The sequence below is a fragment of the Bos taurus genome, chromosome 25 (assembly GCF_002263795.3).
Source record: "Bos taurus isolate L1 Dominette 01449 registration number 42190680 breed Hereford chromosome 25, ARS-UCD2.0, whole genome shotgun sequence".
Classification (NCBI taxonomy): Eukaryota; Metazoa; Chordata; class Mammalia; order Artiodactyla; family Bovidae; genus Bos; species Bos taurus.
The window spans coordinates 17,082,006-17,100,704 of record NC_037352.1 but is presented as its reverse complement, the minus strand read 5'-3'; the positions used below and the strand labels follow the sequence as shown (position 1 = coordinate 17,100,704).

The window sequence follows — 18,699 nt, the reverse complement described above, 5'->3', positions numbered from 1 at the left end:
ACTTAAGTAGCAATATTTAAAATGAAGTTGAGTGAAAATTGCAAAGTTCTCTCTCTACCTCCGTCCCTCACTCCACCCCCCTTTCAGCTCCATCAGCCTTGATCACAGGCCCACAGCTTCGTCATGACTTGCCTCCTGAATCCTAATGGGTCCCCAGCCTCACGCATGCAGCAGCAAGGCCATCAGCCCACACAGCTAGATGGTGAGAAGCAGACTGATGATTGCTATAGTTGGTGTTGGCAGGAGGGCAGTAAATCACACTTGGGATGTTTACAAATGATTTTTCTTGAATTTTAAAATAACAAAGATCCAATGACTGGAACATATCTAAGCTGCATGATCCACATGCCAAGTTATGACTGGAGTGACGAGAAGGGGGCCAAAGAAGACATCTGTGGGCTGAATTTCCCCTTTGGCCTACCTGCAGAGACCACACAGCAACTGACAGGGAAGGAATTATCTTGGGGCAGTACAGGGTTCACAGCATCGCTTCTGTGGTGTGAAGACCCTTTGAGAGTCAAAGATTCCTGTCTTGACTTTGGCTCGAATCCGTATTGCACTTCAGGCCCACTTAAGGTGTTCATGGGCCTTGAAGAATGGAGAATTCTGATGAAGAAAGGTGTTAAGTTTGGAAAGCTTAGTAAAGGGGTTAACAAAAGGATTTGGCCTCAGATAAATCTGAGTTTCTAGTCACTGGGTATATGACCTCTGCAAGTTACATAGCTAGTGTCTTTAATTTCATCTCTAAAATAGGGGCAGTATTAGTACTGTGCCAGGGAGTAGGTGTGATTAAAGAGTGCAAGTAAAGTGCTGATGACTGCGATTTATTGACTTACCATCTACTAGACACTATTTCAGATCCTTTCTGTGTGTCTATTAGAACACCATGAGGTCAGTACCATTACAATCCTGTTGTGCAGGAAGTTAAGTAACTTGCTTAGAGTCATGCAACAGTACTAGAAAAAGGATTTGGGCTCAGATTATATAATTCCAGAGCCCCCACTCTAAACCCAGGTTTATCATCCTGTCTGACTCTTAGCAAGAGTTCAATCATGAGAAACATTCCCAGCACTCCAACAGTGCCTATCGCAGTAGACAATAAAAGTTGAATGGTTTGTGGAATGTCCCAAGTGGAAACTTCCTTTAGGAAACTGGAAACAGGGCTAGAGTTAGGTAAAGATTTGGGAGTGTAATGATTCATCAGGGTTGACAATGAGCCATCAAAATATCGCACTTTCCAAGAAAATCAGTAGGGATAAAAATCACACCCCCTGCTGTTCATTGGACTGCCTTGGATGCTGGAGACAGATAACATAGAAGGGTTACTTCAAAAGACTTGAGAAACACTGCTTATTTCATAAAACTATTCATTTTCTTATTTGGAAATTAGTGTCTTCAGTCATCTTGACAAGAATTTCACTAAGTCATAAATACTCTTTATTAGACATGAATTTCTAAATAACATTGTTTCCTAAAGTGGGACTAATGCTTCAATAGGACAATTAACCACAGCTTTGAGGACAAAGAAGGGTGGAAGTTAAGTTCACTCAAGCTTTTAGCATGGAGTGATGTATCGTTGAGTTGCTAAGTTGTCATGTCATGGTTCTTTTGCAACCCCAAGGACTAGCCCTCCAGGCTCCTCTGTCCATGGGTTTTCCCAGGCAAGAATACTGGAGTGGGCTGCCATGCCCCGCCTGCATCTCCTGTTTGGCAGGTGGATTCTTTACCACTGTCCCACTTGTGGGTCAAAGTTATTTGATTTCTTTGATCAAAAATACTGAAGATTAATGACCCTGTGTGTTCCTTTATCTAACTTCATTCTCAAATGCTAACAGCAGAAACCAGGTGTTAAGAGGATGGTTATCAGCTGGACAGAGGGTTCCCAAAGAATGCTGTCCTCTGAGACTGAAAAGGGTTCCTGGACCCAACTCCAATGTGTTACGTGTGTGGAGAGTTTCCCACATCAGCAACAGTTTTCAGTCGCAGGCAGGATCCTCCAGAATTCAACTCAGTTCTGACACAGTCTACCCAGAGACAGAATCAGATTCCACAGGTAAAGGGCTCAGTCCCAGAAGACCACCCTCCATCCACTTCAGACACCAGTTGCAAGCATAGGTTGTTACCTGCACTTCTGACTGACTGGCTATAATGAGGCCTTCCCAGGATCCCCTCCTTGGGTTTGATTAATTTGCTAGAATGGTTCACATGATCAGGAAAACTTGCTTACTCATTAGATCACGGATTTATTATGAAAGGATGTTAAAGGATACAGATGAAGAGCTACATCCGGCAAAGTCCTCCACAAAAGAGCTTCTGTCCTCGCAGAGCTTGGGGCCAGGCATGGGGGCACACAGAAGTGTTCTGTTTCCCTCACATGGAAGCTCTCCGAAAAGAAGGCCAAAAAGCTATCCTTTTGGGTTTCTAAGACAAGCTCATAACATAGCTGCATGTGTGCATGCTCAGCTCCTTCAGTCGTGTTTGACTCTGCAACCCTATGGACCGTAGCCTGCAAGGCTTCTCTGTCCATGGGATTCTCCAGACAAGAATACTGGAGTGGGTTATTATGACCTCGTCCAGGGGATCTTCCCAGCCCAGGATCAAACCCGCGTCTCCTGCACTGCAGGCGGATTCTTTACTGCTGAGCCACCTGGGAAGCCCAATGTTTGACTAAATCACTGGCCAATGCAGTTGATTCAACCTCAAGCTCCTCTCCCCTCCCCAGCAATCAAGGGGGTCAGGAGTGAAAATTCCAACTCTCTAATCATGTGGTTGGCTCCATTGACCAACTGAACCCCAACCATAGGTGCTTTCCAAAAGTCACCTCATTCACAGAGCAAAAAGATATTATTACTCAGTGCTCAGGAGATTCCAAGAGTTTGGGGAGACTGAAGCCAGAAACTATAGACAAAGGCCAAATGTTGTTGTTCATTCAGTCGCTAAGTCATGTCCGATTCTTCATGACGCTAGAACTGCAGCATGCCAGGCTTCCCTGTCCTTCACTATCTCTCAGAGTTTGCTCAAACTCATGTCCATTTGAGCTAGTGATGCTATCCAACCATCTCATCTTCTGTTGTCCCCTTCTCCTCCTGCCCTCAATCTTTCCCAGCATCAGAGTCTTTTCCAATGAGTGAGCTCTTCAAATAAAGTGACCAAAGTATTGGAGTTTCAGCTTCAGCATCTGTCCTTCCAATATATATTCAGGGTTGATTTCCTTTAGGATTTACTGGTTTGATCTCCTTGCTGTCCAAGGGACTCTCAAAAGTCTTATCCAGCACCACAGTTCAAAAACATTAATTCTTCAGTACTCAGCCTTCTTGATGGTGCAACTCACGTCCATACATGGCTAGACTACTGGAAAAACCATAGCTTTGATTATATGGACATGAGACAAATTTTGGTCATCTGAATGACCAAGTATATATATTGGTCATTCAGATGATATATATTTATACATTTCGTATAAATCACAATATCATGGAGACAGTTATTCAACATCAGCCTAAAGGGAAACTTGCTAGAAATGCAAATTCTTAGAGCCCATTCAATTAGAACCTGAAACTCTGGGTCAGGCTCACAGTATGTGTTTTAACAAGTTCTCCAGTTGGTTATGATCTTTGCTGAAGTCTGTGGACCACTGGGCCAAAGAAAACAAAGTGCTCAATTCTGCCAGTAACCTGCTATGAGACGTCAGAAAAATCACTGAACCTGTGTGCGCCTAAGTTTCCATCTGTCAAATGGAGATTATAAAACTTGTACCAATTGTCCTATAGCAATAATGTTAAAAGATTTGAATGAGGGAAAAAATGTTAATGTGTTTTGAGAAATGTGTCAACAGTATAATACTGTTGTTACAAAGAAAAAAGTTTTTAAAGTATGGAGGAGCCATAAAACCATACTCAGGGTGTAGACCTCAGACCCACAGCACTAGATAGAAATGCAGGCTCTTGGGCCTCATCCCTGAACTCACAGATTAGAATCTGCTTTTTTTTTTTTTTGCCACACTGCAAGGCATGTGGGATCTTACTTTTCCAACCAAGGACAGAACCTATGGCCCTGCAGTGAGAATGCCAAGTCCCCACCGAGTCCCTAGGGACCACCAGGGGATTCCCTAGAATCTGCTGTATAACAAGATCCCTGGGTGATTGAAATGGGGAAAGCAGTGGATGGATCAGACCACCACACAGGTGTAAGGTGTTACCAGGTGCAGTCATGAAGGAAATAGACGGCCCCGCTCTGCTCCACACCTGAGCTCCTCCCAGTGGTCCATGTCTCACTGTCGATCAGACACATGTGTGTCTCAGTTGCTCAGTCATGTCTGACTCTTTTCGACCCCATGGATTGTAGCTCACCAGGCTCCTCTGTCCACGGGATTTTCCTGGCAAGAGTACTGGAGTGAGTTCCCATTTCCTTCTCCATGGGATCTTTCTGACCCAGGGATCAAACCAGGATCTCCTGCATTGCAGACAGATTCTTTACCATCTGAGACACCAGGGAAGCCCTGATCAGATACATAAATACTATGAAAAAGTTCACACTGTGGGAATTTAAGGAGGTACCATCAAGTGCTACCTATTGAGACAATTCCTATTTATGAGTTTAATTCTTACCACCTGTCCTCAATTCAAAGATTATAAAAACATGTCAGTCATGATTTTTTTAATCCTTATAATTGAACTTCACACAAAGTCATCTCATTGCCTTGTAAAAAAATGAATTGGGTGATTCACTGTGGACATTTGAAGGATCAGAACCTGTAGAAATTCAAGACAGACAATCTTTTTTGAATACTTAAAACCTCAGGGATTATCCAGCTTTCAGGTAACTCTTGGAAAGCATATGTTACTTTGATCGTTTTGAGCTAATTAAGACAAGTTTTGAAAGAGGAAGATGGGCAATGGTCCCAGAAATATTTGATGCAATATTCTAAGTTCACTGTTTAAATGTTTAATAGGTGCCTCAGGTGACTTCTATGGTCAGTCAAGTTCAGAAAGAACTACTCTAGATCCTAGCTCAGTTGTTCTCAGCCCTGGGTTCCCACTGACACCATCTGGAGAGCTTTAAGGGAAAAATGGGGACCATCCCCTGGAGGAGGGCATGACAACCCTCTCCAGTATTCTTGCCTGGAGAATCCTATGGCAGAGGAGTCTGGCAGGCTACAGCCCATAGGGTCACACAGAGTCGGATATGACTGAGCGACTTAGCACAGCACACACTGATGCCTGACTGAGCTGGTCTGGCACAAGGCCTGGGCCCGGCTATTGGAACAGCCAGCTCCCTGTGTGACCCTGACCTCAGCCAGCATTGAGAGCCCAGCTGCCTGATGAGAATTCCTGCCTGGCAGGGGCAAGTTGCCCCAGGGGGGCTGAACTGTGTTGATGCAAAATTCATATGTGAAGACCTAACCTCCAGTGCCTCAGAATGAACCACATTTGGAGAGAAATCCTTTAAACGTGTGAGTTAGTTAAAGTGAAGCCATCAAGGTGGGTCCTCATCCCATCTGACTGGTGTCCTTATAAGAAAAGGAAATTGGGACCCAAAGGCACCAGGATGTGTGCACACAGAGGAAAGACCACATGAGGACAGAGCAAGAAGGTGGCCATCTACAGGCCAAGGGGAGAGGCCTCAGCGGGAAACCCAAACTGTGGACACCAACTGTGGACGCCTTGATCTTAGACTTCCAGCCTCTGGAACTGTGGAAAAAAATGAACGTGTGTTGTTGAAGCCTTCAGTCTGTGGTACAGGTTATGGCAGCCCTAGCGAACTCATGTATCCCCCAAATGTATCTCGAGACCATGGGTGTGAGGATATTGCACACTCAACTCCATGTGTGAGACCTGCACACACAACACTCCCGGGCTTGAATTTCCAGGAGAAGTGGGGCCACACTGAAGTGGAGACAAGAGGTGGATGGAGAAGTTCCGATACAAGCCCTGAGCATATGGGAAGTAAGCAAAAATGATGCTTCCGAGGGAGTTCACATTTCAGTGTAAAAGCGAAAGAGGCACAAGCAGCATTAGGATAACATATAGAGGGAAAATCCCTTCAAATATCAATTCCACAGACTGCCTTCACTGACCCCATGGACAGGTTGTCTCCCATAATTCCCTGGGCTTCTCCTTCATGACACCTGCTATAATTATTGTTTAATTAATTAAAATTAAAGTGATCTGCTAGACAATAAGCATGTGAGGGTGGAGACTGTGTCTTGACTTGTGCAGCATCTTGTTCACCACCACTTGGCACATCCTTGTGGAACAAATGAATGAACACTTCCAGCAACCACTAGCAAAGATGATACTAAAAGAGCTTAATTAAACTCATGAATGACTTACTGAACAAATAAGTCAATGATGTGAACCAATGATTGAGCACTGACTGGATGTTTTATTTCAAATTCATCTTAAATTTTTTCTAAATTCAGTTCCATTTGGATTTCATGACAGTGATCACTCAAGAGATTTTTCCTCTGGAGTAATTTGGTAATTGCTCTTTTCTCCTGGGCCCTTCAGTTTTAGGTAAAGTTCACATGCCTTGTGAATTATTTGGCATATGCAAAAGAATGCTTCATATGTATATGCATTCATTCAGTTCAATTCAGTTCAGTTGCTCAAGCATGTCTGACTCTGCTACCCCATGGACTGCAGCATGCCAGGCTTCCCTGTCCATCACCAACTCCCAGAGCTTACTCAAACTCATGTCCATCAACTCAGTGATGCCATCCAATCATCTCATCCTCTGTCACCCCCTTCTCCTGCCTTCAATCTTTCCCAGCATCAGGGTCTTTTCCAATGAGTCAGTTCTTTGCATCAGGTGACCAAAGCTTTGGAGTTTCAGCTTCAGCATCAGTCCTTCCAATGAATATGCATTCATATGTACACACATACACATACACATATATTCCACACATCACCACTGATTTCATGTTTGGTTCAACCTAAGACTCTGATGATCATGTATAAAACCTCACAGGGACAGAATCCCTGTCCACACATCCCCACCCCAGTCCAATCTGAAAGACTCATGTACTCAATACGCAACAAAGTTCATAGATGAGACCTCTGGTTGTCTTTCACTTTGGGGTAACATGGGGTTATTTTTAGTTCCAAGTCATGAAAAAATGCAGGTTCCACAATTTAGAGGCTTCACATCCTTGACTGAGGATCACATTTTTATTCAGGCTGGACCTCTTGTCTTAGCACCAGTCTCCAAACCTTTGCCAGGTCTGGGAGTACTGGGAGGGGAGATTTCTAAGGACCAAGAATTCATTACATAGCTCTTAAAGAGAAACTGTAACTCTTCCCAGGTTTTTGTGAACTAGTTCAAATACTACAACTGTCTTTATTGGAAAATCTAAAATATTTTGTCTGGAAAAATCAGCAATTCAGGTATAAAAAACCCAACAGGGAATGCCCAATTTTACTTCAGTATTTCCACTGTAGTCAGTTTCCACTTCTGGCTAAAGGTTTGAATTCCCCATCTGGGAAGCACCTAAAGGCCCAGGTGGCACGGAGGAAGATGCTCCATCTTTATCTTCTTCCCTTCTTTGGTTGGCGTCTGGGTGCCACGATAATTATCAGGCCTTTGGATTATCTTCTTGAAATGATTGCCTGAATCTCAGGTCTGGGTTTGATACAAGAGAAGAGATGTTAGCACAGATGCACACTGGCCCATATCTCCACTGGAAAGACCAAAGTGGCTTTCAAGATCCCACAGCTTCTCAGGCTTTCCCTGCTTCCTCCTTCTAAGTTTCTTCAACTTTGCCCCTTGAATTCCCACCATCGGAGATATCAGAAACGCTATTCCAAAAAGATGAGTGGGTTTATTTGTTTGTCCATTTCCTCCCCAATATTCATTCCTGTTCTGGCATCAGTCACAGGTTTTCTTTGGAAAACTACCTTTATCCATTCTCTCAGTCCCTGTGGTCTCTATGTTGTACCGCCTATACCTAAAGATGAGGCCTGTGACTCAGATCTGGCCAATGAAGTCATCATAGTATCTTGATCACAGCAACTGATTCATGGATGAGTATATCACCCATTCAGATCAAATGAAACATAAAGAGAATTCTGGGTCTCCTGACCACTAGACTTGAATCTGCAAAGATACAAGAAGCTAATAAAGTTGTCTTGTAATATCAAGAGATCATTTGAGAAAGGAAATAACATGGAGAACTGAACAGAAGGAAACCAGGTCTTGTGACATCCTGTGAGTCCGTGCTTCTGGCTATGCCTAAGGCAAGAAGTATTCTCAAGTTTTTGCTGAAGCCAGTTTGGGTCAGTTCTTACAATTGGATGACTTAATCTAGAAGTAGTTTTGACCCTCTGTCTTGGGATCTATCATCTGGATGAATCAGACCTTCATCAGTGCCAGTCAGGTACTCACCTCGAGGAGCATCATGTTGCCTGACACGCTGAGGGCCCCATTGCTAAAAAAGAAGAAAACAAGAAATCTCATCACTAGAAAATTGTGTTGACCTCAGATCCTGCTGCATAGGTGATAAGACTTGCGAGCCCCACCATTTTAAAATTAAGAGGTGACAGATTAAGGTCAAGATTCAGTCACAAAAATATCAAACATGTTCTATTTTTTATGGACAGTGATTCCATTCATTTAATCTTTCATTTCACAGATATTTACTGAACATTTACAACACACCGGGTAATATATTAGGACCTGTGGCTGCAAAGGTATATTCATGGTCCCTGCGGTGATAGAATTTTGAGCTGGGCCTCTAAGTCCCTTACCCGTATTGTGCTGGTGGTATTAATCTGCACAGACAATAAACAACCTGGCAGTCTCTTTGGACAAGATCATAACTTCCAAAAGCAGTAGCATTTGAATTAACATGGGTTTACTGTTTATCCACATTTTCTAGGATACCAGTGAAGTCAGTGCAGGCTTTGGTACTAGAGCAGGGTTCTAGGGATCTCTCAAACCCTTTTGGTAAGAATAAAATTTGCGAAACCTTTTTAAGAGCATGATATGGCAATATCTATTAACATTATCATGCATATGCCTGAGGCAGATAAAACACTCACGTACAAAAACTATAACAAAAAAGTTTCATTACACATTGTCTTTAGTATTAAAAAAAAAACTGGGAGCAACCCAAATGTCCAAGTATATACAAACTGAAAGAATGTTTGAGATACAGTTTTAAGCAGGGAGAGGGGAAGTTATGTATAAAATATAGCCCATTTTTGTAATAAATAAATAAACAAGAATGTTAGTAGATGTATGGATGCATGCAGATGCCTGGGGGAAAGATCTGGAAGACTATACACTGAAGCAATAACCTAGTGGGGTGAAGTTTCAAGGCATTTTTCATCCCAGTGGGACACACTTCTGTATGGCTGGGTAATAGGAAGATGTATGCAAGCTCCAGGAGGGAAGGGCCTTACTGTGTTGCCACGATATTACCATGATATTACATTACCTAGAACATGGCCAGGCATAGAATATGGTGAATGCATACTGTATTTTTAAATAAAAGTAAAGAAATGTTAAAACACAGAAAGTGAAGGGCCCAGATGTGATTCTAGCTCCTGATGCACTTTTCACAGGAGGGCACATCCGTGTCACAGGGATCCCAAGGCAGCCTGCAGCCTCACCTCCAAATCTCTTCTTTCCAGCGTAAATAAGGTGGGGTTTGCTCTCTTTTCCATACCTTGCAGCTTGATCAACTTATCTATCAGGAACATTTTGTCTTTGCCCTCCTGCCAAGAAGGAAAACAAAAACAAAAATATGAAGAATGGATGATGGTGTGGGGTTGAGAAGCAAATGGTGGAAATGTTGACTTTTAGGCAGGTAGGGTCCTGGACGGGCTTCCCTGGGAGCTCAGCTGGTAAAGAATCTGCCTGCAGTGCAGGAGACCCCAGTTCAATCTTGGGAAGATTCCCTGGAGCAGGGATAGGCTACCCACTCCAGTGTTCTTGGGCTTCCCCGGTGGCTCAAATGGTAAAGAATCCACCTGCAATGTGGGAGACCTGGGTTCGATCCCTAGGTTGGGAAGATCCCCTGGAGGAGGACACGGCAACCCACTCCAGGATTCTTGCCTAGAGAAGCCACATGGACAAGGGAGCCTGGCGGGCTACAGTCCATGGGGTCACAAAGAGTCAGACATGACTGAGCATCTAAGCACAGCACACAGCACAGGGTCCTGGACCCTGTGGAGGCTGGAGACTGCTGCCATGTTTACTATTGATGAGAGAAAAGAAATATCTCACAGCAAAACCAAATTAACCCCCATAGCCTTCCTAAACTGTAATATTCTCCTCTAAAGCAATTATCCTAGCAGGCTGAGTAGTAGCTTTCTCTAGTCTGCTGCGAGAAGCAACCTACACACCATTGTCAGACGGCCCAGGACAAACGGTTTATAGTATCCCTCCTCTTGGCATGCCCTTTGCCCTGGAGCACTCTCTGGGCACCCAGCATTGCCTGGGTCTGCCCTGTCCTTCCACTGAGAATGTCAAAGCTTATAGCTCTGCAGTGAAGAATATCAAATATATTTTATTTGTCAAAGTTATCTGTGTTAGGGCATCCCTGGTGGCTCAGTGATAAAGAATCCACCTGCCAATGCATGAAACGCAGGTTCGATCCTCGATCCGGGAATATCCCACGTGCCATGGAGCAACTAAGCCCACGCACCACAACTATTGCGCCTGTGCTCTAGAGCCTGGTGAGAGAGTCAGTTCCTAGGCAGGTTGATAAGAAGTCCAGCGGTCCCCAAGGAGAGAGGGGTCTGGAATTCTCAAGGAGGAAGAAAGGACAAACTTTTTTTCCTCCACATTCCTTAGGATTATATAACAATAATGTATCCTGCTTGAGGATGGTCTCTGGAAAAAACCTTGCTAATCCTGTTTTCTTAAAATGTCAATTATGGGAGTGGGACCAGATTTGGATACGACTGAGCGTCTTCACTTTCACTTTTCACTTTCATGCATTGGAGAAGGAAATGGCAACCCACTCCAGTGTTCTCGCCTGGAGAATCCCAGGGATGGGGGAGCCTCGTGGGCTGCCGTCTATGGGGTCGCACAGAGTCGGACACAACTGAAGCAACTTAGCAGCAGCAGCAGCAGCAGCTAGTAAGGTCTTTACAACCTCCATTCTTTTGATTCACTGTAATAAGTAATTAAAAATATATATAACTCCATTGCTAACATTAGCGAGGGGGCAGTCTTTCTGCCCCCTTCTGATGTCTATGTCAGAAGCTTTCTCTATCCCTTTTATACTTGAATGAAACTTTATTACACAAAAGGTCTGAGTGATAAAGCCTCATCTCTGGCCCCAGATTGAATTCTCCTCCAGAGGCCAAGAATCCTGGCATCTTTCATGGTTCAGCAACAGCCTTTCACTGGGAGTCACAAAAAGAGAACCCACCGCAATGAGAAGCCCGTACACAGCAGCAAGAGAGCAGCCCCTGCTCCGGGCAACTAGAGAAAATCCCACACATCAGTGAAGACCCAGCACAGCCAAAAATAAATAAATATATTAAAAAAAATTTTAAGTTATCTGTGTTAACGAAGTAGACCCTGACAAATAATTCCTGAATTGGGAAAGAGAACAAAGGAATGGGGTATGCCTTCCCCAGGAGGGGGAATCACTTTCCTATGAGTCTATTACAGATAAGAGAGTGCTGAGATGAGCTAGCACTCACCTCATGGTCTGTCCAGTCTAGGTCAATCCCATTTTCCATGCCCTTGTTTCTTCCTAAACTTTCACCCACTCATTTTAGCATCCACCCGTGGATCTTGCTTGCAACAATTATTACTGTGATATTTGGTTTATAATGGCCTTCTATTTCCCTTATTCTTTCTACATTTAGTAATTGAATTCTTCTGTAAGAAAGAGCTGTCCATGGTAATTGGTACTTTTAATAAGTTCCCCAGCTGTCTTGGATGTGGCCAACTTGTTTGAAAATCTCTGGTCTGTAGCAACTGTTTTCTTACTCAAGTGTGAATTAGAATTACCTGGAGAGATTGCAAGACTACAAACTCATAGGCTTTGCCCAACAGAATTTTGACTCAGGAGGCAAAGTTGCACTGTAGCTGAGAGCATAAACTTTGGAGCTGCCTGATTCAAATCCCACTATTACTAGCCCTGTGACTTTGGGCAGGTTGCTTCACTCTATAAGCATCCATTTCCTTAATTTAAAAATAGAGGTTAAAGAAATGAATGTGCTATAAAGTGAGTAGTAAAAATTAAATAAGAATCTTTGTTCATCACTTAGCACAATGCCAGGCATCAATAAGTGCTCAACAAAATGTTATCTGTTGCCTCTATTGCTTGGAGGAAGGAAGGGTAATAAGAATTTGCAATTTTAACAAGGAACCAGGAGTTTTGAAATGACTGTTCCTGAGCCTATTCCCAGTCTCTTTGAGTTCTTTTAGAGACAGCAACCCCATCTTTGTGGCCCACATTCCGGGCAAGACTCCCAGGCAGGCAGATCTGCATGATGTCTATGGTGCCTTCCTGAAATGATGTCATCCCAGTAACTCCTGAGTTTACCTGACACTACTCTTACAACAGAAAGCTTTAACATCAAATCCCTCCCACATTGAAATCATCATAAGACTTGCCCCAAACATTCAATGTTGCATCAGAAAACTATGGGTAATGCTTCTGGGGATAGGTGGGAAAGAGCTTAGCTAACTAACCCATCAAAAATACTAAGATCATGGCATCTGGTTCCCATCACTTCATGGCAAATAGAAGGTGAAAAAGTGGAAACAGTGACAGATTTCATTTTCTTGGGCTCCAAAATGACCGTGGATGTTGGGTGCATCCATGAAATTAAAAGACACTTGCTTCTTGGAAGGAAAGGAACGACAAATCTAGCATGTGTGCAGGCTCAGTTGTGACTGACTCTGATCCATGAACCATATCCCACCAGGCTCCTCTGTCCATGGGATTCTCCAGGCAAGATCACTGGAGTGGGTTTCCATGCCCTCCTCCAGGGGATCTTCCTGACCCAGGGATCAAACCTCAATCTCTTATGACTCTCCTGTATTGGCAGGCAGGTTCTTTACCACTAGAGCCACCTGAGAAGCCCCATGACAAACTTAGACAGCATATTAAAGAGCAGATACATCATTTTGCCAACAAAGGTCCATACAGTCAAAGCCATGGTTTTTCCACTAGTCATGTATGGATGTGAGAGTTGGACCATGAAGAAGGCTGAGCCCCTAAGAATTGATGCTTTCAAATTGTGGTGTTGGAGAAGACCCTTGAGAGTCCCTTGGACCACAAGTCTTCTTGCAAACCAGCCAGTCCTAAAGGAAAATCAACCCTGAATATTCATTGGAAGGACTGATGCTGAAGTTTAAGCTCCAATACTTTGGCCACCTGATATGAAGAGCCAACTCATTGGAAAAGACCCTGATGCTGGGAAAGATTGAAGACAAAAGGAGAAGAGAGCAGCAGAGGATGAGATGGTTAGATAGCATCAGTGAGTCAATAGACAAGAATTTGAGCAAACTTCAGGAGATAGTGAAAGACAGGGAAGCCTAGTATGCTGCAGTTCATGGGGTTGCCAGGAGTGGGACACAACTTAGCGACTGGCCAACATCAACAACTAACCAATACTCTTTCTTTACAACATGAAATGTGCCAACTCAAGTAATCTGAAGCCCCAAAGATTCAAGCAGATAGACTCCTATAGTGTCCTGCTTCTTCCTCATATTTTCAGACATAAGTGCTCACAGTTACATTGGTATTTAGAAGAAAAGGGAACTAGCCCAGTAGCAATGACCATCTCTCCGTGTCCAGACTTTGATCTCTAAATACCATTTGATCAGGACTCCTTGAAGAAATGCCTAATTTCTATTCTGGGACAGGAAATGAACAAGATGAGTCCAGACCATCTTATCTTTCCAGAGAACAAGGAAGCAACCCAAGACTCCTGGGATCATGTCAAAAGAACTGAGGAGCTAATTCAAAAGGATTTCTTCTAGCAAAGGATGAGACTATTTTAAGCATAAACAAATGGTTACAATTGAAAGATGCCAACACATACTTAAATCTATTAATTCATAATAACTTCTCATTGGCCATATTTGGAGGTTCTAGGTTTAGTGAGTTGAATAGTGTCTTCCTTTTAAAAGATATGTTTAAGTTATTCTTATTCAAACCCCACCACCTGTGAATATAGTTTTATTGGAAATAGAGTCTTTGCAGATGTAATTAAATTAAAGGTTTTTTTTTATATGAGATCATCGTGGATGAGGATGAACCTTAAATTCAGTGAGAAGTTCTTAGGCGAGAAGGAGAAACAGACAAAGAGAGAAAGAGACCCTGTGAAGATGAAGGCAGAGATGGGAGTTATGAAGTTATGCCAAGAAACGCAAAGGTTAGTCAGCAGCCACCAGAAAAAATGAGAGAGGTAGGGAGGAGACTCTTGCTCTGAGCTTTGGAAGGAAGCAACCCTGCTGACAACTTGGCTTTGGACTTCCGGCCTCCAGAACTGTGAGGCAATACATCTCTGTTGTTTTAAGCTGCCACATTTATGGTACTTGCTTTGCAGCCCTAGCAAACGAATACACTGGAGGACTGAATCATCATTTGGAAAACAGGTAAATAAAGGGAGTCATGTATTTAACCTCATCTTTCCTCTCCTGAAGGTATTTGAAGGTGCTCTAACAGTTGATGAGCAAAAATTCTTCTTTTATAGAAGAATTCCAGCTAATAAATGCAGAAGAAATTCTAGAATTAGAGTACCACTATTTTGCAATCCCTAATGAAATAAATGGACAATGAATAAAAAGGCGTGCGGGCATGCTGAGTCACTTCAGTCGTGTCTGACTCTTTGCAACCCTATGGACTATACTCATCAAAGGCTGCTAAATCCATTAGCTGAAAGACTGCTGGGAAGCTTTATGATGGATAGGTTAGCTGACCAAGCATGGACCCACTGATCGTTCTTCAGATACAAAAAAGAAGACGATCAGACATTTTATGTTATGAGATAATCCCATGAGAAATATTGACTTAAAGCCAGAATTATTCTGGCTAAAAAATTTAATCTGGACTTAATCAGGTCTTTGAATTTCACCATTCATTTACAGGAAATAAAAAAAAAAAAACCTATTAAACACCACTGCAGAGTTGAAACTCAGATATATCCAGAAGGAGGGAACTACTGCAGGACAAATGACCTGGTTTCTTCAACAATAAGTGGCAAGAGAAGAAGGAGGTGTGAACAGTTAGAGATTGAAAGAAACGGTAAAGACACATCAACCAAATGCAACATGTGACACTTTTCCAGATTTTTTACTTGAGTAATCCTGCTGTAAAAAGACATTAACTGGACAGCTGGGGAAATCTGGCCTTTGACTGACTATAAGATGATAGTAAGGTATTATTAATTTTTTTAGGTGTGATGATTGGTACTGTGGTTATGTTTTTTAAAAGAATATGAAAGAGTCTATAGATAAAATGATATAAAGGCCAGGATTTGCTTGAAAATAACCCAGAGATTTACAGCAAAGGGACAGTGTAGAGGACATAAGAGTGCACAAATGTTGATGGTGGTCAGGGCTGGGTGGTGGGAAGGTTCATTCTACTATACTCTAGATTGGATGATGTTTGAAAATTTTCATTACAGAATGTTAAAGGTGGGGAGGGTAAAAAAGGGGTCCAATGGGACTTACATTAATGATCTGTTCATGGAGCAGTCTTATCATAATCTTCCTTCCCTCTGTGATCTGCCAGTAAAGGTAAGTGATGATTCTGGAAGAGAAGAAAAGAAAGAATGGCAGACGCTCTCTCCAATGCTTTTCAGGAAAGAAAGAATGGCAGACGCTCTCTCCAATGCTTTGCAGGCTCCTAATTTCAATTGGGTACATAGGAATGCGTATATTTGCGTACAGATGGATGTTGGCCCAGCCAGTGTTCCTGCAAAATTGTATCTGAGTGACTTAGAGGTTAACTTCATTATAGCAATAGTCCTCAGGATTCTACACATAAATCACCTGAGAAGTGGAGAAAAGACTCCTGCCGTGGCCCCTCCTCAGATCAATTAATCGAGCTTTTTTGAGCACGAGGGCAGGCATCAGTATCTTTTCTTCTTTTTATAGCTTTGTTGAGGCATGGTTGACATACTACAAAATGTACTCATTTTGAGTGTAATTCAATGAGTTTTAGTTACTTCATATAGTTATGCAAATTTTACCCCAATCTAGTTTTACTTTAATTTTTTAAATTGAGATAGAATTGATATACAACATTGAGTACGCTTAAGGTGTTGATTTGACACCTTTATATATTGCAATATGATTACTATCATGGTGTTAGCTAACACTCCCTCATGTCACATGATTATTATTTCTTTTTCTGTGCTGAAAACATTTAACAGTATTTTTATTATTATTTATTTATTTGGGGGCTCCCCTGGTGGCTCAGTGGTAAAGAATCTGCTGGTCAAGCAGGAGACCTGGTTCAATCCCTGGATCCAGACAATCGCCTGGGGAAGGAAATTGCAACCCACTCCAGTATTCTTGCCTGGGAAATCCCATGGACGGAGAAACCTGATGGGCTACCGTCCCCTGGGTCACAAAAGAGTCAGACACAACTTAGGGACCAAACAACAAACAACAACACATTTATTTATTTTTGGCTGCGTTAGGTCTTGGTTGCGGCACAAGGCTTTCTCTCTAGTTTCGGTGCACAAGCTTATTGCAACGGCTTCTCTTGTTGCAGAGTACGAATTTCAGTAGTTGTGGTACACAGGCTTAGTTGCCCCAAGGCATTTGGAATCTTCCCAGACCAGGGATCAAAGCTGTGTCTCCTGAATTAGCAGGCAGATTCCCAACCATTGGACCACCAGGGAAGTCCTTAACAGTATTTTTAACTTATTTTATTTATTTATTTTTTGGCCTCTTGGCTTGTGGGATTTCAGTTCTCAGAGCTGGGACTGAACCTGGGCACAGCAGTGAAAACCCAAAATCCCTACCACTAGGCTACCAGGGAACTCCCGAGCAGTATTTTTTCAGTGTATATGCTTCTAATGTGTAGCCAGAGTTTGGGAATATGGACAGTGCTATTCAAACTTCCGTGTGATATAGACTTACTGGGATTTTGTTAAAAAGCAGATGCAATAGGTCAGGGTAGGGCTGAGAGTTTGCATTTCTCACAAGCTCCCCAGGGAATTAGAAGTTTGGAAGAGCAAGACAGAAGAACTTCCGGTTTTAAGTAAGGAGGCCAAAGGCAAACCAGTGTTGGGAGGGAGAGCATGACCAAGAGCTAGGAGACCCAGGTTCCAGCCTCCTCTACAATAAATAGACTCTACAGCATGGGAACTATCCCTGTCTCTGCAAGTCTTAGCACTTCCACCTGTAAAATCCAGGGGTCACTCAACAATTGGCATCAGCTGGCTCCACTAGGCTGTGCTGTTGAGTTGTGTCTCTGTGTGAGGACGGACAAGCTCAGCCATCAGAATTTGGCTTCTAAAGAGGAGCTGCTGCTGCTGCTAAGTCACTTCAGTCGTGTCCAACTCTGTGCGACCCCATAGACGGCAGCCCACCAGGCTCCCCCGTCCCTGGGATTCTCCAGGCAAGAGTACTGGAGTGGGGTGCCATTGCCTTCTCGGTCTAAAGAGGAGCAGCCGTCAGCAGACCTACTGTTCCTGCAGGAAAAGGAGTCCAGTCTTGGCAGATCTTCCGCTTTTTCATAAGAAGTTAGAAATCATTTTAAAGTTTGAAAATGAAAGTACACTAACCCATATATCAATAATGCCCAATCCACTTTAAGATAGTCACAACCTCAAAAAGAATCACATAGTAATTTCCCTAAGCATTCTCACACCCAGTTTTTTTCTTTTTGTTTTCATGTTAAATCTTAAGAGGGAGCAGAGCAGGTGTTCCTTTATTCATAAACAGACCCCCCAAAAAGGACAAGATATTAAATAACTCCTAGAAAAATTCAAGAGCAGAGTTGGGATGACGCAGAACACTGAGCCGTGCTGCAGTCTTCGCCTTCCCACCGAACACCCGCCCCTCCCAAGCCTAGCCGCCCGCATGCTGAGTTGAGTTGGTATTTCCCCCTCTAGTCTTCCGAAGAACACCACTTACAAGACAATGAGGGTGAGGATGAAGAAGAAGTGCACGCTCCCGATGAGGTTCTGGTAGATCCAAACAACCCACAGGTAGCTGGGCGTTTGATTCAGGGTGTTGATCCACCTGTAGATGGACTCAATGAAGAAGGACAGACCTCGAAACGGACCACAGTCAGCTGAAGGTTTCAATCTGATAAAACAAGGGACAGGGAAACATCTCTAGCGCCAGACTCAGGTATAGTTTTTCTAGACTAGCCCAGTCCTTTCTGGGCTCTTAACCTGGAACCAGTGATCCTTGCCTGCTCCATCCATATCCCCTTCCAAAGGAAACCCTTTCACTCACAGGCCCAGCTGGTGTGTTTTGTACTCATGACCTGTATTCTGAGGACCAGCTTTTGGACAGCAGGATCACTTGATCCAACTGATCTAATCCAACTTGGATCCAACTTGATCCAATCCAAAGACCAGGTTGTGACCTTAGCTGTGTCCTGGCACAAAGAAATGAACTGGGGCGATAGGACTCTCTTCCTTAGGAACTTGAACTAGGAAATACAAAGAGGGGAGGCTGTAATCTAGGGAAGCTAGAGCTGTAATAATGGCCACATGAAGTCAGTTGTGAACAAGCAGAAACTAGAAGGCACCAAGAACT

At 43.2% G+C, this 18,699-nt stretch overlaps 1 protein-coding gene across 4 annotated transcripts in view; it reads right to left on the bottom strand.

Moving 5' to 3' along the window:
- Nucleotides 1-7,046: 7,046 nt before the first annotated feature.
- Nucleotides 7,047-18,699, bottom strand: part of TMC5 (transmembrane channel like 5) — a 78,387-nt gene continuing 66,734 nt past the window's right edge. For 3 of the 4 annotated variants that reach the window (XM_002697978.6, XM_010819332.4, XM_010819336.4), the window contains 5 exons: nt 18,067-18,240; nt 15,649-15,727; nt 9,612-9,716; nt 8,383-8,425; nt 7,047-7,620 (listed from right to left, as the gene is read on the bottom strand). In XM_002697978.6, coding sequence (XP_002698024.1) covers nt 7,574-7,620; nt 8,383-8,425; nt 9,612-9,716; nt 15,649-15,727; nt 18,067-18,240 — 448 coding nt within the window. In that variant the 3' untranslated portion in view covers nt 7,047-7,573. The other variant, XM_059881551.1, reaches the window with a different exon arrangement.